The sequence below is a fragment of the Peromyscus eremicus genome, chromosome X, assembly GCF_949786415.1.
Source record: "Peromyscus eremicus chromosome X, PerEre_H2_v1, whole genome shotgun sequence".
NCBI lineage: Eukaryota > Metazoa > Chordata > Mammalia > Rodentia > Cricetidae > Peromyscus > Peromyscus eremicus.
The window spans coordinates 114,524,772-114,548,619 of record NC_081439.1 but is presented as its reverse complement, the minus strand read 5'-3'; the positions used below and the strand labels follow the sequence as shown (position 1 = coordinate 114,548,619).

The window sequence follows — 23,848 nt, the reverse complement described above, 5'->3', positions numbered from 1 at the left end:
CGATGTCCAGAATGCAGCAGCAAGATTTATTCTGTAGATACAAGCCTAGGCAGGGAACTGATTCCTACACCCAATACAGTGAGGCAGGGAGGAATTGCTCTTTCTTTGTGAGGCTAGCTATTTAAAGGCAAAAACCACAAGCCTTTCAGGGTGGTTGTGGGGGGGTTGGCACAGGTGCAACTCAGATTGGTTTATTTTTATCTCTGTTCTCTTTTAATTGGATGAGGGTATGTAACTTTTGAATTTACTGGTTGGGGGTTACAATTATCATTTTGGGGGCTGTCCAGGACAAGTCCCAGGCTTTGTCCTTGAGCTGCCATGGGGGCTGGCTGGCCTAGCACGTACTGACTGTGGGGGCTGGCTCAGTTGTCCAGGCTCTGTCTTTGACTCACGCACATAACTCTAAGTTGGTGAAAGGTCCCAGACAGTAAACAACTGGCTGAACTTTGAGCAGAGTACGAGTACGTGCAGAAAGGGAGCTACTGCAAGGACTATGTCTTTTGTTCATGGCCTTCACAGAGACTGCTTGCTCAAGTCTCGGGAAATTGAAATTGAGGACTGATCTCTGAGAGAAGACTGAGCAGCCTGTTGTGGCATCTGCTTGGTCCTTTCAACCACCACCTGGCAATAAATTTAAAAAAATTAAAATAATCTCCTATGACTCTTTTCCTTCTGTTGGGTTGCCTTGTCCAGCTTTGGTGTGAGGGCTTCTGCCTGGTCTTATTGTATCTTGTTTTGTTGTCTCTTCCAGATCTGCTCTTTTCTTATGGGAGACTGAGTGGGAGTGGATCCGGAGGAGAGGGGAGGTGGTGGGGACTTGGGAGGAGCGGAAGAAGGGAAACTGTGGGAGGGATTTATTGTATGAGAGGAGAATCTGTTTTCTTTTCTTTTGGGGGGGAGTTGGTTTTCACATTTTTATTGGGGGGCAACAAGGAAGGGTCATCATCCATCAGCGGGATTATTTGCAGGTTCTTCAGCCTTTCCAGGCATGGGCCCTGAGGGTCCTGGGAGTGGCTGGGTACATCGGGCATGTTCCCATTATCTTGCACAGGCACTGGGTAGTTGTAGGGTGGGTGTGGCCTGGTTGATCAAAACTGCATACTTGGTGTAAGGGCTGGCTGTGGGCATAATTATAGCAAGGCCCAGACACCACCATCACTGGCTCCTTCACTCAGGCATCTTGAAGGCAGAGAGTCTCCTGGCTATCTTGGTCTTTGCCAAAAAGAATCTATTTTCAATAAAAATAAGTAAAATAAAATAACATATTCCCTCATAATGTCTGTAAGGATTTTATTTTCATTTTTGTTCATCTTAATTTTCATGTCTGGTATCAGAAAAGGCACCAGTTATTTTAACCTTCATATGGAAACCAACTGTTGCAGGAATTTCTGGGAAGCTGAATTTTCTCTAGTCCCAATGTGAACATCATCATTTTTTTGCAGCCTTTTCCTAGTTAACATCCACTTTGATGGTGATGTCTATAAATTGCTCAGGATGTGTCTCTGTAAATCCCTCTAGCATTTGGGGCTTCCAGTGAACATCTGGTATCATTTGTTGGGCAAAAGCTGTGTTGACCACTGTCCAGTGCACAGGAGTCTCTGGGACAAAAGGGGTGTACTGCCCTTAACTGTCACAGAGCTGGTCATCATAGAATTGGTTCAGGGACTCATCAGAGCACTGAGTGACTTTTCAAATTTTGACCAAGATTGTGACTCCACAATCTCCATTGTGAACTCCTCCAGCCCGACTTATCATTCTGAGAAGTGCCTGGAAGACCTCTGGTGTATTGGGGTTACATTTGGGACACTTATCAGGAAGGAAGGTGTCGGCAAATCACTTCAGGTTACTAGTGTTTGGGAAGCTTGAATGATCAGCCAGGCAGGTGCTGCCTACTAGACCCTACACTCTGTATCTGGAGGTAAAAAGGGCAATAAGGAGCTGTTGGCAGTTGTCCCAAGTAAGTTAGTGGCTGTGCATAATGGTAGACATAAGGTTGACTGTTGTTGGTTGCTTTCTCTACTCTTTTGGGGCGCCCATCACCCAGTTGGCACATAAATACACAGAGGCTTTTTCTCACTTTTAAATGCCCTGCCTTAGCTTGTTTCTATCCAGCTTTTCTTAACTTAAATTATCCCGTCAACCTATTCCCTCTGGACTTTTTTTTTCTTACTTCTGTATATCTTACTTTCACTCTTACTCCATGGCAAGCTGGGTAGCTGGGTGGCTGGGTGGCTGGGTGGCTGGGTGGCTGGGCGGCTGGCCCCCAACACACTCCTCTCCTTGTTCTCTTGCTCTTTCTTCTTTTTCTCCCAGATTTTCTCGTTTTATTTATTCTCTCTGCCTGCCAGCCCCGCCTATCATTTCTCCTGCCTTGCTATTGGCTGTTCAGCTTTTTATTAGACCACCAGGTGTTTTAGACAGGCACAGTAACACAGCTTCACAGAGTTAAACAAATGCAACATAAACAAAAGTAACACACCTTAAAATAATATTCTACAACACTTTATGGCTGCTCTAGGTATGGTGGGGTGTCATGTCACTTGTTCAGGAGATCAGTAGTGGTGAATGGCTGATAAACATATTGAACTGGGTCTGGTCTGTGAATCCCATCCTCCTGGAGGTTGGCTGGCCATGGAGTTTGACACCACAGGCACAGGGCACTCGATGGCTGGTCACTGGGAAGCCTTCAAGAGACCTGGACCTTAAGCATACTGAGGTGGAGGATACCCTCCAGCGCTCTGTGGGAAAAGGGGCCAATGGCAGCTGTGGCATGAGCCATCAGACGGGAAGTCAGAATACAAAGCAGACATTGCCACTTTGTGTTCTGAATTCTTAGCGGGGGATGGGCACCCTCAGGAGAAGGGGTAGAGGTGGAAGTTGCAAATCTTGATCCTCTAACTGGAAGATAGGTGGCTTTTTCGGGGTCGAAACTCTCTTAGAGATCAGGGCGTCAGTGGATACCCAAGAGGCATGGAATTGAACTCTGTCTTGTGGGTAGAGGGCCAGACTACACCAGATATTGATGTAAGGAAACTGGTCCAGGTGGCCTGGCTCCCCAATGCAGGCATCCTTCACTCTGCAGATGTTGGAAAGGTCCAGGATTCCTTCAAAAGGGCAAGAAATGTGGAAGGAGGGCCAGTTAACTTCACAGAAGGTCCTCCTCAGTATAGAAAGGACTTTGCGGGGCACCGCCTCTCAGAATACTAAGAGTGTACTCTCATCTTTCTGTTTGAAGTAGACCTGAGTCTGGTCTTTCATTTCTCTGCATTGGCATATTTGGTACACTATCATAGGAAGAGGATCCACAGATAAACACTAAGTTTACCAAATGGAGTAGCTGGTAGGAAATAAAAGATATTGTAGAGAAATAAACTTTAGAAAGGCATAAAGAGACTCAAGCTAGAAGGCAAGCTGTAATGTTAAATCATACCTGGTCACATTCACCTGCTTGCTCCTGGAATCTTGACTTAAATGCTTTGCTTCTCCATGCTGCTTAATGTGGGCCAGTGCCAACACAGAAGCTGCTCTTGCTTTTGGAAAATGATGCATTTACCCTGAGTGCAGGGCCATTTCTTTGGTAACATCATGTTCCAATAGGGCATGGTTTTGAATTAGCAAGGTACCTTCCTAAAGTGACTTTATGTTCCTAATTAAGTCACCAGGATGTTTAAAAGAAGAGTCTTAGTTCATATCTTTAGATTACATGCTCATTTTGTTTTATTAAACCAGAGCCTTATAAATAATGGTGAATTACAAGGCTTGGTCAATGCACATTTCCACTGGGATCATTGACACTGCTCTCCAAGAACAGTTTGGTTGAATGCTGTCCACAGCGACCACATTCACGATGTCATACAACTCCGGAGTATAATCAGAAGGCTTCTGGATGGAATCCACAGTAAAAAAAATGCAGGATTCCACCACACCAGTTTTTCCATCAGTACTGGTAATACATACCTAAGATGAGCAATGAAGGCAATGAGTATGGAGAAGCATAACCCACCACAGATGGCCCTCAACAACCCCTTGGCTCTACTCAGCAGGTCCTTCAACACATCACTGATTCTCATCCTTGACACACAGGGAACGCCTGGGTACTGTGTTAACACAATGAGTCACCATCCCACATCACTCCTATTAAATCAGAGAAATAAGACAAACATTGGGTGACTTATGAAAGGCTCTACTCTTCATGTTACCCAATATGGACCCACACTATCTCCTGTGTGATGAGAAGACATGCCCTTCAGGCTACCCAATATGGCCTCACATGCTATCTCCTGTGTGATGAGAAGACATGCACTTCATGCTACCCAATATGGACCCACACTACCTCCTGTGATGAGAAGACATGATCTTCAAGCTACTCAACATGGCTCCATATTCTCTCTCTCCTGTGTGAAGAGAAGACATGCTCTTCATGCTACACAATGTGGCCTCACACTCTATCTCCATGAGTTTACATCTTATTCTCAGGCTGTACTAGACAAGATCTTATCCATCCTTATAAGCAGGCTGAACACCTCAAACCCAGTGCACTCAAAGTTTCCCCACAATGGCCTCACAGCCAAGTCACTTTCTAACTGTTGTCCACAGAACATCCTAACGTCAAGTAAAGCACATAAGCTAGGAGCTAACTTGTGTATATTCTACATCATTTTCTGGTTATTTCCTTTTCAATCAGTGAACATGTCCACTTTGGCAGGGGATACACTGCGAAACGTACCACACAAAATCCTGAGCAAAAAGTGACCAGGAAGGAAGGATAGGCAGCTACCTGCCCATGACAAGGGCAACATGGAAGCAAATTACCTCATCCATATTCTGGGAGCTTAAGGGGCTCACGGTGTGGATGTTCATGTTGGAAGTGCCCGGCTTCATGGAATACTCAACCAGCAACAAGTCTCCTTTGCAAGGCATGAATTCTAAAACAGCCAAGAACATTAGAGGTGTAAATATTATGGCACTCAGGTCATGTCACAATACCTAAGACCCTCCATCACCACAATATGCTGACAAACATTTCCTGAATGCAAAGTAACTTTTCCAAATACTTACACAGACATCTCAAATATCTTCCTACAGGAAGGGACACTTAAGACCCTTTAAACACTGGTATTCTGACAATGATTTATTCACAGACATGGATAACTAAAAACCGTGTGTCTCAGAGTGAAAGTTACAGCTAAGAGTACTGGATTTTCTCATCAAGTAGTCATTTTGAGATCTCTTTTGGGGATGGAAGCCAGGAACACAGTAGGATCACATGCGTCAACCTTGGTACCTAGGCTAGGGACAAAATATGAGAGCCTTAGTGATGAATATTCTGGAAAGAGGACACAGAAAGAAAGAGGCCTATCTGCACCTTTGCTTTGAAATGGTGGATGTATGTTCAAGATAAATCTCTTATACTTGTGTGATGCTATCATTGATGATATTTTGCATGTATCCTGATGCAGTGGCAGAAGATTATGACCTTAGCACTCAGAAGAGTCAGGGATGGGTTTGCTAAGGTCATGGACAATTCTCAGATGCATAGTGAGTTTCAGGTAACTTAGAGGAACCCTGTATGAGAAATCAAAACAGCCAAATGAATCAATTGAGTAGTGAAAACCACATGGATGCATGATGACGGCATTGGGAGGACAGGACTGCTATGTGACACTTAAAATATTGCCCACTTTCCCCATTTTTATGGTACCTCACTTTCAATTTCAAGGACACTTCCCACACTCTTGCTCTTTGCTTTTAAAACTATAAATCTTACCTCCAGAAAAGAGATGGACAGGGAAAGATGTTTCCTTGTCGATATAGATGCTGTCCTGTGTGACCGAGCTGACACACTTAATACAAAGTTCTCTGTCAAGGTCTGATTGCTCAGTACCATCCACAGGGTTAGTCACAGTTTTCACCTATAAGAGAAGGAGACAGTGGTTGAAGAAAAAATAAAAATTACAGGCAGGAGATTGTACACTTACCAAGGATTCCCCATGAAAACAACAGCATTTTAATGAGTTGACCTAACAGAGTTGTAAGGGTGCTTGCAGGACATAGGACTCCTTGTCAGAGACCTGGAATTTATTAATCATGCCAAAATAGCACTCCTGTGGCAGAAATCTTTTAAGCAATGGTTCTCAAACCTAGACCATACATTTCCTATTAATGATCCACCATGGACCTGAGATGATGACATCAATTGTGTCTGTGCTTGCTCCATGGATTGGCAAGTGCCTTGCAACTGTGAATTTCACACCTATGTTTAATGCTTTCACAAACCCACATTTTGACCTTAGAAAGACAATGTTCTTGCTTTCCAGGAACTCAACAACCAAGAGTGTGAAATATGTTTAAAATATACTTCTAAACAAGCTGTAGTCATGGTTGTAACTCAGATTAATTTTTAGAATGAGTGACATTGGTGGCGTAATTTGAGGAAATGGGCTTTGCAGGGTATTTGTAGGAAGAGAAATGAGTTACCTGGGAGATAGGAGTGGAGCAGAATAAAGTTGACAGAGACAAGAATGAGCAGCACGCTTTTGGAGAACAAGGAGGGAGAGCTGTTTTTCCCTATCTGGATCTAGGTGCAGAAGCAGGAGATTAAGTGGAAGAAATAACACCCATCGCAAGAGACTGCAAAGGAAAACCAAGCCTAGGAACTTACCACACACACCAGAGCAAAGAAAAGGTGCAACTCCCTCCATTTGAACCACAGAACAAAGTGTACACCTATCATTATGGTGGTGATGGCCCCCACTCAACCTGTTAACTGATACTTGATGTGTTAGCCAAGGACGGACATGGACAAACAGAGAAAGTCCTGTGTCCTCAGCTGAGCTCAGACCTTGCTGGTGATAAGGCCTACTTATCTGCCTTTCCCAGCCCCTCTGAATACCCTCGGTGTCTTCACTCATTCAGTCTACCCACTCTTGAACCGGGAGAATGTTCTGGTTTTTGCCCCTGCATCTGGACATACACCTGTATTTTTGATGAAAACTCCCTGGTCCACAACAATTGATAGTACAAAAACAGCTCCTTCACTAAAGCATGTTTCAGTTTCTATTCTTATCAATAAAGACTGTATTTACATTTTTGAAAAATTATTTTTTTTAATTTATTTTACATCCCGACCTCTGTTTCCCCTCTGTCCTTTCCTCCCAGTCCATCCCTCTACCTCCCCTCTGCCCTCCCCCAATTCACTCATCTGTTTCTATTCACGAAAGGACAGGCCTCCCATGAGTATCAACAAACAGCATATCTAGTTGCAGTAAGACTAAGGATCTGCCCATGTAGTAAGGCTGGACAAGGAATCAGAAGAGAAAGTGGGAAATAGTCTTGAACGTACTGTCACAGGAGACAACTTTCTGAACAGAACACCCATCTTGCAGGCACCAAGATCAACAGTTAATAAATGGGACCTTATGGAATTGAAATGTTTCTGTAAGACAAAAGACACCATCAATAGGACAAAACAGCACCCTACAGAATGGGAAAAGGTCTTCACTAACCCCACCTCCGACAGAGGGCTGTTTTCCAAAATATATAAAGAACTCAAGAACCTAGATACCAACAAACCAAATAACCATTCAATTAAAAAACAGACTACAGATCTAACAGAGAATTCTCAACACAAGAATCTCAAATGGCCGGGAAAAACTTAAAAAGATGTTCAATATCCTTAGCCATCAGAAAAATGCAAATCGAATGACTCTGAGATTCCATCTTACAGATGTCAGAATGACTAAGATAAAAAAAAAAAACACAAGCAACAGCTCATGGTGGAGAGCACGTGGTGCGAGGGGAACACTCCTCCATTGCTGGTGTGAGTGCAGACTTTTACAGCCACTTTGCAAGTCGGTGTGGTGGTTTCCCAGAAAATTGGGACTCAGTTTACCACAGACCCAGCTACACCACTCTTGGGCATATACCCAAGGAATGCTTAATCATACCACAAGGACACATGCTCAACTATATTCACAGTAGCTTCATTCATAACAGCCAGAACCTAGAAACCAACCAGATGTCCTTCAACCAAGGAATGGATAAAGAAAATATGGTACATTTACACTGAAAGTGATTACTGGAAATGGGGTGCATTTGGGGGTCAGGTTAAAAACCTGCACAAGGGAATCTCCCAGGAATCTACAAGGATGACCCCAACTAAGACTCTTAAGCAACAGCAGATAACGTAGCCTGAACTGGCCATCTTCTGTGACCAGATTGGTGCCTAGCCCAATTGTCACCAGAGAGGCTTCATCCCATAACTGATGGAAAAACAGATGCAGACCCACAGTCAAACTTTAGGATAGTGTTCAGGGAATCCTGCAGAAGAGGAGTAGAAAGGATTGTAGGAGCCAGAGGGGTCAAGGACACCACAAGAAAACTCACAGAATCAATCAACCTGGGCTCATAGGGGCTCACAGAGACTGAACCGACAACCAGGGAGCCTGTGTGGGACTAACATAGGCACTCTGTACGTATGTTACAGTTGTGTGGCTTGGTCCTTTTGTGGGACTCCTAACAGTGGGAACCAGGGCTGTCTTCAACTCATTTACTGGCTTTTGGGACCCTACTCCATTTACATCTTTTCCATCCATTTGAAACCTCCTGAAACTCTGCTCCTGCCTCTTTAACCAGTTGTACTCATCATGTAACCTGTATTTTCTGTGTATTACATATTGACTGTGGTGTGTTATATGAGAATTAGGAATAGCAACTAAGACTGAAATAAAAAAAAAAAAAAAAACCTGTGGCCAGGCGGTGGTGGCACATGCCTTTAATCCCAGCACTTGGAAGGCAGAGCTAGGCACATCTCTGTGAGTTCGAGGACAGCCTGGTCTGCAGAGTGAGATCTAGGACAGGTACCAAAACTACACAGAGAAACTCTGTCTCAAAAAACCAAAAACCAAAAACCAAACAAACAGAAATCACCTGTGTAATCTTGTCCAGATTACCAAAGTAAGCAGGATTTTCTTGCAAATTGCTGCCATTGAAACTACTATGTCTTATGAATTTATTGTCATTCAATAAATTGTGACATTGTGAAAGACACAAGTGTTCACCTATGTTCCTGACAGAGGGCACTAATGACATAATTGATATTTTTAAAATATTTGAAAAACAAAAAACTGGGATTTTTAAAAAAATCAGTGGGGGAACACATTCCTATTTTCCTAATTAATATATTCTTACAAATGTGGAAAGGTCTAAGGTGGATCTGTGTGTGAGAAGAACAAGGAGTGAAAATGATAACTTTATCATTAAGATGATAAAAATCTCAAAATAAGATCAGGAGCCTGCTTCAGCTTTTCAATTTTTACCTTGATTTTACAATAACAGTCTTCCAGTGTTTTCCAATACTGGCAAAGGTATCTTCTGTGGCCTGCTGTTGAGACTCTCAATCGGAACAACATAAGTAAGAGTAATTTGACAACAGCCATCAATATGTGAAGAGCTGAATGGAAGTGATGATTACAGAACCCACACAGAGGCTCAGCACCTCCTCAGGCAGCAGGGACACATGTGGTACACAGATGTACACGCAGGCCAAACACTCATGCACATAACATAATAAAAAGAAATCTAAAAAAAAATAAAGCAAATAAACACATACACTAATTGACGCAGAAAAGAGTGTGAACAATACAGTCTTTGTCATATCAATTCTTCTAGTTTGGGTACTGAATAGAAAATGGCTGGCCACTATATGATGGAAGTTGTAGAATTATACAGAATCAATTCCATGTTTTTCAAATATTAAGAGAACTGACACAAAATATTTAGAAACAGAATAAGCATAATTGCATTCAAATGCTATAACATCAAATCCACTAAGCTCAGAGAAGTGGGATGTCAACTTTGACCATGCATCAACATTTTCTTAATCTTTTTTTGGTGAAAAATTTATTTATACATAGAAGAGAAGTTTTAAGGTTATTAAAGTTTATGCTATAAAAATGATAAGCAAGGAAACCTTTTTATCTATTTTCAGCAAGAAACTGTACATCTCTAATTTTTTATTCACATGTACAATGTAATTTGATCAAAGTGTTACTAAGATGCATAATAGTATTACACTTTTCTTTTTTTCCTCTCATATATAACATCATGAACACAGTTTCCCCTCCTTCCTCCTCTCCCAATTAGGCCTCCATCCACTCCTTCCTCTTTTCTGAATCTTTTTTAAAAATGGGTTTTCACCATGTAACTCTGGCTGTCCTGGAACTCACTATATAGATCAGGCTGGCCTTGAACTAAGAAAATGTCCTTCCTCTCCTTCCTGAGTCCTAGGACTACTGCCACGCACCACCATTCCCATCAAACACAGTGGTTTGAATTAGAATGTCCCCAATAGACTCAAGGTGTTTGAAAACTTGGTCCCTAGTTGGAGGGACTGTTTGGGGAGGTTTAAGAGGTGTGAATTTATTGGAAGAGTTTGAAAATGTAAAGACTAGCAACACATCTAGTTGTGTCTCTGTGCTTTGAGACTGCATTTGAAGAGGTAAGCTCTCAGCTTCCTGCTTCTGTTACCATACCTGCTGCTTGCTGCCTACCGCACCTACCTGCCTTGATGGACTCATCCATCTTTCTGGAACCATAAGAACAAACAAACACACTTCCTTAAGTTGCTCTCACCATGGTATTTTATCACAGCAACAGAAAAGTAAATAATACACCAAGAGACTCTGGGTGAATTCAGGCATACCTTGATTGCTTTTTGGATATGAGTTGTTTCGTTTTCTTCCACGAGAGCAATGACACTTGTCCCAATGTTCAGTGGGACTTTGCCACACAACATGTCAGTATTGAAAAAGATAGATTCATTAATCCAGCCATAGTCGGTACAGAGATAGGTCACAATTCCTCTGACAGACTTCAAATTGGAGTTATCTATGACACAGATAAACAAAGGGCACAATGGTTCATATCAAATGCAAACAGTCTCTACACAGAAGTCCTACTCTGAGCACCTGTGTAGATGTGAGCACATATCATCACTTCTCTGACCATAACAACCATTCCTGGGCCCTAAGATTGTGACTACTGAATGGCACCTCCATGGCATCTGTGGGTGGCCTGTCCCAGTAAGCCTCTTTAAACTCCCATTATTACTGGTATATGCCTGCCTCAGCAGCAGCAGCAAATGCATAGCCATGGCTCTAAATTCAGACAGAGCATTAAAGATATGTGCAGAAGTAAGGACATGTTTCCAAATTGTCTTTTATTCTTCATGAGCATAATGGGTAAGTAATGTTTTGGGATCTGGCTCCAGTATCCTGCTGGGACAACCGGCCACCTTCCTTCGTGGTACCCTCCTTATGACTGACTGCCTCCTGGCTTCAGAGACATGTGTGCATGGGGAATAAGGCCAAATTCAGTCTCCAAGTGAGATGTTCCCCTTTTCTGGGGAATACACAAAGGCGTCTTTCAAGGGGAAAGGCAGAAACAGTACAGCCTGCAAAAGACTTGTGTCACGTGTTCTTTGAGTTGGTCTACACAGCCTCCTGCTTTGGCCCACCAAGGGAGCTTGGGGCACAGTTCAGTGTTGGCCTAACTCTTGGGAACTCAGGGACACTCTCATGCTCAACAGCCTCTCAGGATGGCGGCAGGCCCTTCCCCGCTATCCCTGTCCCACTGCACCTCATGGTGGAGAACCTTTTCTGAGGAATCTCCTTGAGTGAAGAATGAGGGGACTCCAAGAGGCATACCTTCAGGTTTTTCCTGTGGTGTTTCTTCAGACCCTGTCTTCCACTGAAAGATAGCTGAAATTCGGCGCCAAAGTCTCTGCATACTGGTGTCACCACCAGCCTGGGCAATGCCTTAGCTTGTGAGTGAATCACTAGGCCTGTTTTTCTGAATCTCAGGATCTAGCTCTGATTATCTTCTCCAGCCTCTGTGAGATGCTAGTGACCAGCTAAAGGGCAGCCCTCAGGAATGACAGGGACAGGGTACTGGCCTGGCTGGTGGCAGCTTCCCTTCAAGCTCCCAGGGAGAGTCCACCTCTTTCCATTGCCCAGCCAATGAGAGTCAATGGGATGTTTACATCACTGCCAATGAGAGGCACTAGGCGGAGACTTTTGGCTCCGCCCACCCATTGTGAGCACATCAATAGGAGGGTCCACTGAAAATCTGCTTGTAGGTGTGCCCTTGGGGGTACTCAGTTTGAATATATGGGGTCTCCTTCTTACATTTTCCTGATAAAGCATGGCTTTTGTCTTAGGAGGTGTGACAGAAGCCTGTGCCCCTGCTCTGCCCCCACCCCCTAAATTATGCTTGGTGATAAAATAAGCACTATCCACATTGTGACTTTGTTTGAATTAGGGGCAGTGTGTATGTGTGTGTGTGTGTGTTGTGTGTGTGTGTGTGTGTGTGTGTGTGTGTGTGTGTGTGTGTGTGTGTTGTGTGTTGGTCTTTTGTAATATAAAAATTTGAGGATAGTCTTCTCTAATTATTATCTAATTAGTTATTATCTAATTATTCTTTATCAATAAAAATTGGGAATCAGATATCAGGGTAAGAACCGGAAAGATCAGAAGATCAAGGGAGCCGCCGCCAGTCGCCTCTTAACTCTTTTGTTCCTTCCTCCAAAAGGATGGAGACAAGCATGGGTGACTATAATTCGGTAAGTCTTATCTACCTAAATAACCTAAGGACTAAGGCTTCACATTAACAAGGTAAACAGTCTATAAACAGATGTACAATATAAGGATAATGACCTTAAAATTGTGACAATTCACAAAATATCTTAAACAGAGGTAGAATTGCACAGTGCAATATAATAACAATATCCTTAATATGTATCAGTATATAAACTATCCTAAACAGAGGAAGAACATACACACAGTATGACAAATATAGTTTTACATTTGTATCAATATAAAAAATATTTCAAATAGGAGTAGGAATATGTGTACAATATGACGATTATAGTTTTAAATTTGTATCAATATACAAAATATTTCAAATAGGAGTAGGAATATGTGTACAATATGACGATTATAGTTTTAAATTTGTATCAATATACAAACTATTTCAAATAGGAGTAGGAATATGTGTACAATATGACGGTTATAGTTTTAAATTTGTATCATTATACAAACTATCTTAAATACGATTATAAAAATGGTTTACATTTATATCAATATATAAGACTCCATATCAGTGCAAATTATCTAAGGCTGATATTTTACTAAAATAGTTTACTAGTATATGTAATAATCTACCTTAATATACTAAACCTAGCTATTTCCATTTAAAGAGACTCCATGGATTTCTTGCTGTATCTGGCACCCAGGGTTAAGTCAAGGATACAGAAGGAGAAATGGAAGAAGAGAAAGAAGGTAGGAAAGGGGATGGAAGGCAAAGGAGAGGGAAAGAAGGAGAGGAACATGGAGAGGAGAGGAAGAAAAAAATGCAAACCATGTTCTGACCACAGTGATTAGTTCAGGAATGGGGAAATGTTCAAAACTAGGTCAGTGATATTCCTGCACAAGAATATTCTGCCAGGGCTTTGAGAAAAGACTGACTCAGTTAACTGAAGCTAACAAATTTGTAGTTAAGTCTAAAAATGAAATATTTACCATACTGCATTTAGTAGGTTCACTAAGACCCAAAAACAGCTCAGATAATGCCATGTGATGCATTCCGCACACCATTCAACTATGTCTGAAACTAACCTACCCACAATTTCTTTACATAAAACTGAGTCCTTCAGTTATTCTTTTACAAGTTTCTGTTGCTTGAAATTGCAAGCATCTTAACTGACATCAGAAGTCCAATGGCTTTCACGGGCATTGTACGTGTCTATTTCTGTGGTTTAAGGTTCACCATGAATGGAACACAAAGCCAGTAACAGGTCTCAAAATTCAGCTCATTTTCATGTGCCTAATGCAAGAATAGCTTCTCTATTTTCACTTAAGACTTAGTAATAAGAGATTAATTGTAACAGCAAATGTGATACCAACAGTTAGTTTATCTGCTTGGTCTCCAAATTGTTTTATATCAAAATTCCATTGCTGAAACAGAGTTATAATTTGCTGAGTATTTTCAGTTTTAAACTGCTGCCTGTAAAACATAACAATGAGTGTTACAGTACATATTCAGATGAAGAGAATATTCAAAGAAAATTAAATTCCCATATCATGCACTATAAAAGGAAGGACATAATGTCAGTGTCTCCATGGGGTTCACTGCCTCCTCCATTTTAATGTCTGAGGCCTCCATGGGGTTCACTGCCTCCTCCATTTTAATGTTTTAGGAGTCCATCAGGTTCACTGACTCCTCCATTTTAATGTCAGAGGCCTCCTTGGGGTCACTGCCTTCTCCATTTCAATGTCAGAGGCCTCCATGGGGTTCACTTCCTCCTCCATTTTAATGTCCGAGCCTCCCTGGGTTCACTGCTTCTTCCATTTTTCTATCAGTGTACTGCATGGGGTTCACTGCCTCCTCCATTTTAATCATAAGCCTCCATGGGGTTTACTACCTCCTCCTTTTTTATGTCAGAGGCCTCCATGGGGTTCACTGCATCCTCTATTTTATTATCAGTGGTCTCCATCGGGTTCACTGCCCTCTCCATTTTTCTATCAGAGGACACCATGGGGTTCACTGTCTCCTCCATTTTAATGTCAGAGTCCTCGATGGGGTTTATTGCCTCCTCCATTTTAATGTCAGAGGCCTTAATGAGGTTCCCTGCCTTGTTCATTTTAATCAGAGGCCTCCATGGGATTTACTGCCTCCTCCATTTTAATGTAAGAGGCCTCCATGGGGTTCAGTGTCTCCTCCATTATAATGTCAGTGTCTCCATGGGGTTCACTGCCTCCTCCATTTTACTGTCAGAGGCCTCCATGGAGTTCACTGCGTCCTCTATTTTATTATCAGAGGCCTCCATGGGGTTCACTGCCTCTTCCATTTTTCTCTCAGGTTCCTCCATGGGTTTCACTGCCTCCTCCTATTTTCTATCAGATTTCTTGACGGGGTTCACTGCCTCCTCCATATTACTATCAGAGGTCTCCATGGGGTTCACTGCCTCCTCCATTTTACTATCAGAGGCCTCTATGGGGTTCTCTGCCTCCTCCATTTTAATGTGAGAGGCCTCCATGGGGTTCACTGCCTCCTCCATTTTAAGGTTTGGCCCCTCCATGGGGTTCACTGCCTCCTCCATTTTAAAGTCAGAGGCCTCAATGCGGTTCACTGCCTTCTCCATTTTAATGTTAGAGGCCTCCGTGAGGTTCATTTCTTCTTCCATTTTAAGGTCAGAGGCCTCCTTGGGCTTCACAGCCTCCTCCATTGTAATGTCAGTGTCTCCATGGGGTTCACTGCCTCCTCCATTTTACTATCAGAAGCCTCCATGGGGTTCACTGCCTCCTCCATATTAATGTCAGAGTTCTCCATGGATTTCACTGCCTCCTCTATTTTAATGTCACAGGCCTTAAAGGGGTTCAGTGCCTCCTCCATTTTACTGTCAGATGCCTCCATGGGGTTCACTATCTCCTTTTTTCTATCAGATTTCTCGACGAGGTTCACTGCTTCCTCCATATTACTATCAGAGGTCTGCATGGGGTTCACTGCCTCCTCCATTTTACTAACAGAGGCCTCGATGGGGTTCACTGCATCCTCCATTTTAATGTTAGAGGCCTCCATTGAATTCACTGCCTCCTCCATTTTAGTATCAGAGGCCTTCTTGGGGTTCACTGACTCCTCCATTTTAATGTCAGAGGCCTCATGGGTTTCACGGCCTTCTCCATTTTAATTTAAGTATCTCCATGGGGTTCACTGCCTCCTCCATTTTACTATCAGAGACCTCCATGGGGTTCACTGCCTCCTCCATTTTACTATCAGAGACCTCCATGGGATTCACTGCATCCTCCTTTATTTTACTATCAGAGGCCTCCATACGTTTCCTTGCCTTCTCCATTTTACTGTCAGAGGCTTCCAAGGGGTTCACTCCCTTCCTCATTTTACTATCAGGGGCCTCCATGGGCTTCGCTGCCTCCTCCATTTTTCTATCAGAGGACTCCATGGGGTTCACTGCCTCCTCCATTTTAATCAGAGGCCTCCATGGGGTTTACTACCTCCTCCTTTTTAATGTCAGAGGCCTCCATGACGTTCACTGCATCCTCTACTTTATTATCAGATGCCTCCATGGGGTTCACTCCCTCCTCCATTTTAATGTCAGAGGCCTCCTTGGTGTTCAATGCCTCTTCCATTTTAATGTCATAGTCTCCATGGGGTTCACTGCCTCCTCCGTTTTTCTGTCAGAGGCACCCATGGGGTTCACTGCCTCCTCCATTTTAATGTCAGAATCCTCCATGGGGTTCACTGCCTCCTCCATTTTAATGTCAGAGGCCTCCATGGGGTTCATTGCCTCCTCAATTTTACTATCAAAGGACTCCATGGGCTTCACTGCCTCCTCATTTTTACTATCAGATTTCTCGACGGAGTTCACTGCCTCCTCCATATTATTATCAGAGGTCTGCATGGGGTTCACTGCCTCCTCTATTTTATAATCATTGGCCTCCATGGAATTCACTGACTCCTCCATTTTCATATCAGAGGCCTTCTTAGTGTTCACTGTCTCCTCCATTTTAATGTCAGTGTCTCCATGGGGTTGACTGCCTCCTCCATTTTTCTGTCAGAGGCCTCCATGCGGTTCACTGCATCCTCCATTTTACTATCAGTGGTCTCCATGGGGTTCACTGCATCCTCCATTTTACTATCAGAGGCCTCCATGGGGTTCACTGCATCCTCCATTTTACTATCAGTGGTCTCCATGGGGTTCACTGAATCCTCCATTTTACTATCAGAGCCCTCCATGTGGTTCACTGCCTCCTCCATTTTACTATCAGATGCCTCCATGGCGCTCACTGCCTCCTCCATTTTACATTTAGAGGCCTCCATGGGGTTCACTGCCTCCTCCATTTTAATGTCAGAAGCCTCCATGGGGTTCACTGCTTCCTCCATTTTACTATCAGAGACCTCCATGATGTTCACTGCCTCCTACATCTTGTTTCAGAGGCCTCCATGGGGTTCACTGCCTCCTCCATTTTAATGTCAGAGGCCTCGACGGGGTTCACTGCCTTCTCCATTTTACTATCAGAGGCCATCATGGGGTTCACTGCATCCTCAATTTTAATGTCAGTATCTCCATGGGGTTCATTGCCTCCTCCATTTTACTGTGAGTGGCCACCATGGGTTCACTGCCTCCTCCATTTTACTGTCAGAGGCCTCCTTGGAGTTCACTGCGTCCTCTATTTTATTATCAGAGGCCTCCATGGGGTTCACTGCCTCTTCCATTTTTCTCTCAGGTTCCTCCATGGGTTTCACTGCCTCCTCCTTTTTTCTATCAGATTTCTTGACGGGGTTCAATGCTTCCTCCATATTACTATCAGAGGTCTCCATCGGGTTCACTGCCTCCTCCATTTTACTATCAGAGGCCTCTATGGGGTTCACTGCATCCTCCATTTTACTATCAGTGGTCTCCATGGGGTTCAATGCCTCCTCCATTTAACTATCAGAAGCCTCCATGGGGTTCACTGCCTCATCCTTTTTAATGTCAGAGGCCTCCATGGTTGTCACTGCTTCCTCCATTTTACTATCAGAGTCCTCCATGATGTTCACTGCCTCCTCCACTTTATTTCAGAGGCCTCCATTGGGTTCATTGCCTCCTCCATTTTAATGTCAGTGTCTCCATGGGGTTCATTGCCTCCTCCATTTTACTATCAGAGGCCTCCATGGAGTTCACTGCCTCCTCCACTTTATTTCAGAGGCCTCCATTGGGTTCATTGCTACCTCCATTTTAATGTCAGTGTCTCCATGGGGTTCACTACCTCCTCCATTTTACTGTCAGAGGCCTCCATGTTGTTCACTGCCTCCTCCATTTTACTATCAGAGGCCTCCATGTTGTTCACTGCCTCCTCCATTTTACTATCAGAGGCCTCCATGTTGTTCACTGCCTCCTCCATTTTAATTTCAGTGTCTCCATGGGTTCACTGCCTTCTCCAATTTACTGTCAGAGGCCTCCATGGGGGTTCACTGGCTCCTCCATTTTAATGTCAGAGGCCTCCATGGTGTTCACAGCCTCCTCCATTTTAATGTCAGAATCCTCCATGGGGTACACTGCCTCCTCCATTTTACTATCAGATGCCTCCATGGGGTTCACTGCTCCTCCATTTTAATGTCTATGGTGGCTATGAGTTTCACTGCCTCCTCCATTTTAATGTCAGAGGCTTCCATGGGTTCAATGTCTCCTCCATTTTAATATCAGAGATCTGGAAGGTGTTCACTGCATCCTCCAGTTTAAGGTTTGACCCCTCCATGGGAACACTGCCTCCTCCACTTTACTGTCAGTGGCCTCCATGGGGTTCACTGCCTCCTCCATTTTACTATCACAGGCCTCCAATGTGTTCACTGCCTCCTCTATTTTAGGGTCAGAGGCCTCCTTGGGGTTCACTGCCTCTTCCATTTTAATGTCAGAGGCCTCCATGGGGTTCACTGCCTCCTCTATTTTAATGTCAGAGGTTTCCATGGGGGTCACTGCATCCTCCATTTTAATAAGAGAGGCCTCCATGGGGTTTACAGCTTCCTCCATTTCACTATCAGAGGAATCCATGGGGTTCACTGCCTCTTCCATTTTACTATCAGAGGCCTCCTTGGGGTTCACTGCCTCCTCCATTTTAATGTCAATGCCTCCTTGGGGTTCACTGACTCCTCCATTTTACTATCAGAGGCCTCTATGGGGTTCACTGCCTCCTCTATTTTACTGTGAGACCCCTCCATGGGATTCTCTGCCTTCTCCATTTTATTGTCAGAGGCCTCCATGGGGTTCACTGCCTCCTCCATTTTACTGTCAGAGGCCTCCATGGGGTTCACTGCCTCCTCCATTTTACTGTCAGAGGCCTCCATGGGGTTCACTGCCTCCTCCATTTTACTGTCAGAGGCCTCCATGGGGTTCACTGCCTCCTTCATTTTACTATCAGAGGCCTCCTTGGGGTTCACTGCCTCTTCCAATTTAATGTCAGAGGCCTCCATGGGGTTCACAGCCTCCTCCATTTACACTCAGAGGCTTCCATGGGGGTCACTGCATCCTCCATTTTAATGTGGGAGGCCTCAATGGGGTTCACTGCCTCCTCCATTTTACTATAAGAGGCCTACATGTTGTTCACTGCCTCCTCCATTTTACTCTCCTCCTCCATATTACTATCAGAGGTCTCCATGGGGTTCACTGCCTCCTCCATTTTACTATCAGAGGCCTCAATGGGGTTCACTGCCTCCTCCATTTTACTATCAGAATCCTTTTATTAATGGCCAGGACAAGATCAGGCTCATGCCTCCAAAATGTCTCAGTGCACAAGCTCAGGGGTATGGGGTATGGTGTTTTGAAAGAAAAAGGCCACAATACATCAGTGCTTTAGGGCAGCACATCAGTGATGGATTTGAGGTTGCCGACTAACATCTGTTTTATTGCAAAGCTAAAAATTTCCAGATACTACATAGCAACTGTTTTTAATTTACATTTCCTTAAGAGGAACTAACTAAGGTTATTTTAATTTGATGTTTAAGCTTGCACAAACATCAGTTGTTTTGGTTAATACTTCTAGACTATTGTCAGGGGTCCTGGACAGTCCCCAAAACTTTCAAAGGCATATGTGGCTACTAGGGTTTGGGAGTCTCAGAAGTGTCTAGGTAAACACAAAATAAGATTGAAACAGTTTGAAAAGGTGTTTGCCATCAAGCCTGATGACCTGATTTCAGTTGTTGGGGCCCATACGGCAGGGGATAGCAGACTCTCACAGGTTGTACTGTGACATCCAGATGAGCACTGTGACATCTTGGGTGTGTGTGTGTGTGTGTGTGTGTGTGTGTGTGTGTGTGTGTGTGTTTGCATGACACTACCAAATGAATTTAAATACAATAAAAACTTTTAAATTTAACTTCTTTATTGACTCTTTGGGATTTTCACATCATGCACCCCAATTCTGCTCAACTCCTAGTTCCCCTATATCCTTCCTTCACCCCTGCCACACATCTCAAAAGAAAATAAAACAAAGTAAGCAAAGTAAACAAACACACAAAAGCAAAAACAAAAATCCCCCCAAGTTAAACCAAAACCAAAACAACAACGAAAAATCTCTTCCTTTCTCCTTCTTTCTGTTAGGATCCTGGAAAAGGCCCACAAAAGACCACTATCCATGTATGCAATCAGCAAGAGCATTTATTATTCCAGCATGCTGGGGCCTGCCATCCCACACAAAAGCAAGATGGAGAAGTCCCCAAGAGGGATGTGTGGGCTCCTTTTAAGCATAGCCAAGGGGAGTTCCTGGAGCAGTTAGGTCATTTTAGATATGATTGGCTCAAGCAAGTGACAATCTTCTGAGAACATTCTAAATGGCCAGGGATAGTTAGAGGCCGGTCCGGCTACAGTTTTCCATTTGGGGGCAGGCCTGCACAAGTCCCTGGCTTTGTCTTTGAGCTGCTGGGAGGCTGGCTGGCCTAGCATGTACTGACTGTGGGGGCTGGCTCAGTGGCCCAGGCTTGGTGTGTCTTATCTTCCTTGTCTCTGTTGTCAGGGGCTCCTGTGATTGATTGCCCTTTGTTTGTGGCTCATCCTCAGAAACTGCCTGTCCAGTCTCAGGAAACTGAAATTGAGGCCTGATCTCTAGAGGAGACTGAGCAGTCTGTTCTGGTGTCTGCTCGGTCCTCTCACTTTCCTGCCTCTCCAGCACCTCTTCATGTGTCCTGGTGGCCTTGGGAACCTCGGTGTGTCACACAGTATAGAGCCTTTTGTCCAATCAGCTTTACTAGCCAATGTTCATTGCCGTGAGTCTCTGGTCTGGTTCCAGGCCTCTGGTTTCTGGCACACCATCATCACTGGATCCTCACCGGAACTCCTCTTGGATACCCTGTGGCCACCCTGAGTTTGGAGATCCTGCAGGTATTGTTCCACAGGACCAGTCCCTTCACAAGCTGCCGCAGGTCCTAGATGGGGTAGTTGCTATAGTGGAGCAACCCAAGGCCCAGCTGTGGGCCTGGGTGGTAACTGAGCTGGTTAGTCCAGGCCACTGGGCCACCCACCTCTGGAGGAGGGCAGAGTCAGCTCCCTTACATGCATGCCATCAGAGCGGGTTCACCCTTGCCTGTGGTGAGTGGTGGGGCTATCTCTCACAAGTGCAGGGGCCAGCTCTCTTGCTCTAGTGTCCACTGAGAGGCAAGAACAGCTTTCCCAGGGCCAGTGAAGGGTGGCTCTGGTTCTGCATGGCCCTCTGATTTCACTCAAATGGTGGCACAGGCCATAGACATTGATGCAGACCCCAGCTGCAGTGGGACCATGGACCCAGACATGGCCCTTGCCAACAACTTGGGCCTAGACAACATCCTGGCTCTGGATAGAAGGAATGGCCACTCCGTGGGAATGGTTCTGGTGGCACCATGGCCAATGGACACCATCAAGGCCTCAGGTTGCTGCCCCAACCCTGGGCCTCTATGTGACTTTTGGTGGCAATACAGTTCCCGGACTCCACCACAGACCCCAGCCTCAGTAGGACCATGGATTCTGACATTGTCCTCAGCATCACCGCTGTGTGGCCCTGAGACACCAACATGGCCCTCGACCTCGGGTGTCTGCATGGCCTTTGATGGTAACAGGAGGCTCAGGCATCACCACAGACCCTGACATGGCCCTCAGCTGCAGCTCTGGCCCCAGTGTCACTACGAAATTGAGTAGCAGTGCAGGCCACTCTGTTTTGCATGTATCCTGGCCCTCAGACTCCAACCTGGACTCAGGTCACTGACGTGACCCTGGGCATCCTCATGGCACTTGATGGCAACAGGAGCCACATACGTCAATCTGGACCCTGGCTGTTATAGAGCCACGGATCCAGACTTGGCCCTGGGCAGCAGCCTGGGATAGGATGACACCATGGCCCTGGGTGGTAGCACAGGCCACCCATGTCTATATGGTGCCTGCTGTGGCATGGCCCCAGACTCCAACCAAGCCACAGGCTCTGGTCCAGAACCCAGGCCTCTGTGTGGGCCCTAGTGGCAACCTAGGCCACAGACTTCAACACAGACCCCACCTGCAGCTGGGCCACGGACCCAACATGGCCCCAGGCAGCAGCTTGGCAAGTCGACATCCTAGCTCCAAGTGGCAGCCCTGGCCACTCACTTAAGGAGGGTTCTGGTAGTAGCATGGCTCCTGGACACCAAACAAGGCCACAGGTTGCAGCCCAGAACTCAGGTTTCATGTGGCCTTTGGTGGTAACGTGGGCTGTGGACATCGTCATCAATTTTAGCTGTGGTAGGACCACGGACCTAGACACAATCCTTGCAGCAGCCTACGTCCAGTTGTCATTATGGCCCCAGGTGGCAGCAAAGGCTGCCCAGATCAGTAAGGCCCCAGTGGCAGCGTGGCTCATGGACCACACACAGCCCCAGGAGGTGGCCCAGCCCACTGGAATCAGCGTGGCACTCAAAGGCAACAGGAGCCATAGATATCAACACAGAACCTGGCTACTGTAGGACCAGGGACCCAGTACATGGCCCTTGGCAGGAGCCTGGCTGGACATCACCATGGCCCTGGGGGTCAAGCCGGCCTCCCCCCTCAATCTACTCCTGGCCACCTTCACCATGGCCCCAGGTGGCAAACAGGCCTCCAAAATGTGCCTAGTCCTCGCCCTCTTGACTTCTTCCTTTCTATGTCTTTTCCACAGCGTATGAACTATTCCACTTTTCTCTCTCTCTCCCATTTCTCCACCACTTAACTCCTTATCACAATGAGGTCTACCTGCCTGGTGCCTTGGATGTCTTTCCTGGCTGGATAATTCCTGTCTGTGTGGAACTGCATCAGGCAGAGCTGACTGTCTTTCCAGCAGCTGGGGCCTCGAGGACTTTGGCTGGCTAGTCCCCATCAGAACAGAACTGCATCAGATAATAAAAAATGTTAAAGAATGTGTGGAAATAATCAGTAAGCCAAAGCTAAAACTCAACAAGACATATCCTTTTACTATCTTCCTTTATTATGAGATTGAGCAGGAAAATTGGCTGGTGGGCAGGGGGGAGTAGACTTGTGAAGGAAAATCAAAGTCAAACTGTTTACTGGGGGTCAGGAAATATGGTCAACATATAGAAAGTGCACCAGGGGTGCAGACAAAACCACTCCTCAGTGACATCGAATCACTCAAATGCCGCTGACCCAAGGTTGCATTTATATTTCATCAAAGAGAAAGAAGAAATTTCATGGAATATAGATGTGAGGTGTTCTGAGACCCTTTACCATAGGAAAACCAACATGAACGTCAAGCAACAGGCTTTGATGTTTTCACCTGATTCATGTATACAGAAAAGCTACTCCTATTCCTAAAATTCAGGAACAGAACATATTTTAATGCATGGTAATGTTCTCATTTAAATGAGCAAATGAGCTCCTAATAGAACATTGAGCAACGTAATAATTATTATTGAACCTGTGCAACACTACTGCACAGTGAATTCAATTACTAAAGTCTTTAACAGTCTCCTGTAGTATTTACCAACTGCTGCAAGATGGAAAACACTCGCCACCTTTATTTATATGGAAGTGAAATACTAGCATAGAAAGAGGTAACATTGGCAGCAAAGTGCAGACTTTACTTTATCATGAGGGCAATTGTGAATGTGACCTGATGGTAAGTTGTTTCTTCTACATTTAAGAACCAACTGGGCACATTTTTGAATGGATAGGGCATCTTCCAAAAGTGAATCCATGTCACCAACAAAAAAACCCAAGAGTCTTCAAAAGAAAAAGTCTTGAGTGCATATATATTTATTTTGCTCATCCATACTACTTTATTTAACCAGGTGTTTCTGCAATGCAGTAATA

At 44.6% G+C, this 23,848-nt stretch overlaps 1 protein-coding gene across 1 annotated transcript; it reads right to left on the bottom strand.

Annotated features, from left to right (window-relative positions):
* Positions 1-3,693: 3,693 nt before the first annotated feature.
* On the bottom strand, positions 3,694-12,054 carry LOC131899118 (cancer/testis antigen 55-like). Its single transcript, XM_059250501.1, has 5 exons — positions 11,706-12,054; positions 10,703-10,887; positions 5,768-5,912; positions 4,813-4,925; positions 3,694-3,957 (listed from the first exon to the last, which is right to left on the bottom strand). The coding sequence occupies exons 1-5, from the start codon at positions 11,785-11,787 to the stop codon at positions 3,751-3,753; spliced, it is 732 nt and encodes a 243-aa protein (XP_059106484.1). The 5' UTR covers positions 11,788-12,054; the 3' UTR covers positions 3,694-3,750.
* Positions 12,055-23,848: the final 11,794 nt, after the last annotated feature.

Bases quoted from the DNA above. Each gene is read 5' to 3' on its own strand.
- LOC131899118 (XM_059250501.1), bottom strand. From the start codon at position 11,787: ATGCAGAGACTTTGGCGCCGAATTTCAGCTATCTTTCAGTGGAAGACA. The intron at 10,888-11,705 runs GTATGCCTCTTG...TCTGTGTCATAG, and splicing joins ACCACAGGAAAAACCTGAAG to ATAACTCCAATTTGAAGTCT. The intron at 3,958-4,812 runs GTAATTTGCTTC...TGCTCATCTTAG, and splicing joins GCTCCCAGAATATGGATGAG to GTATGTATTACCAGTACTGA.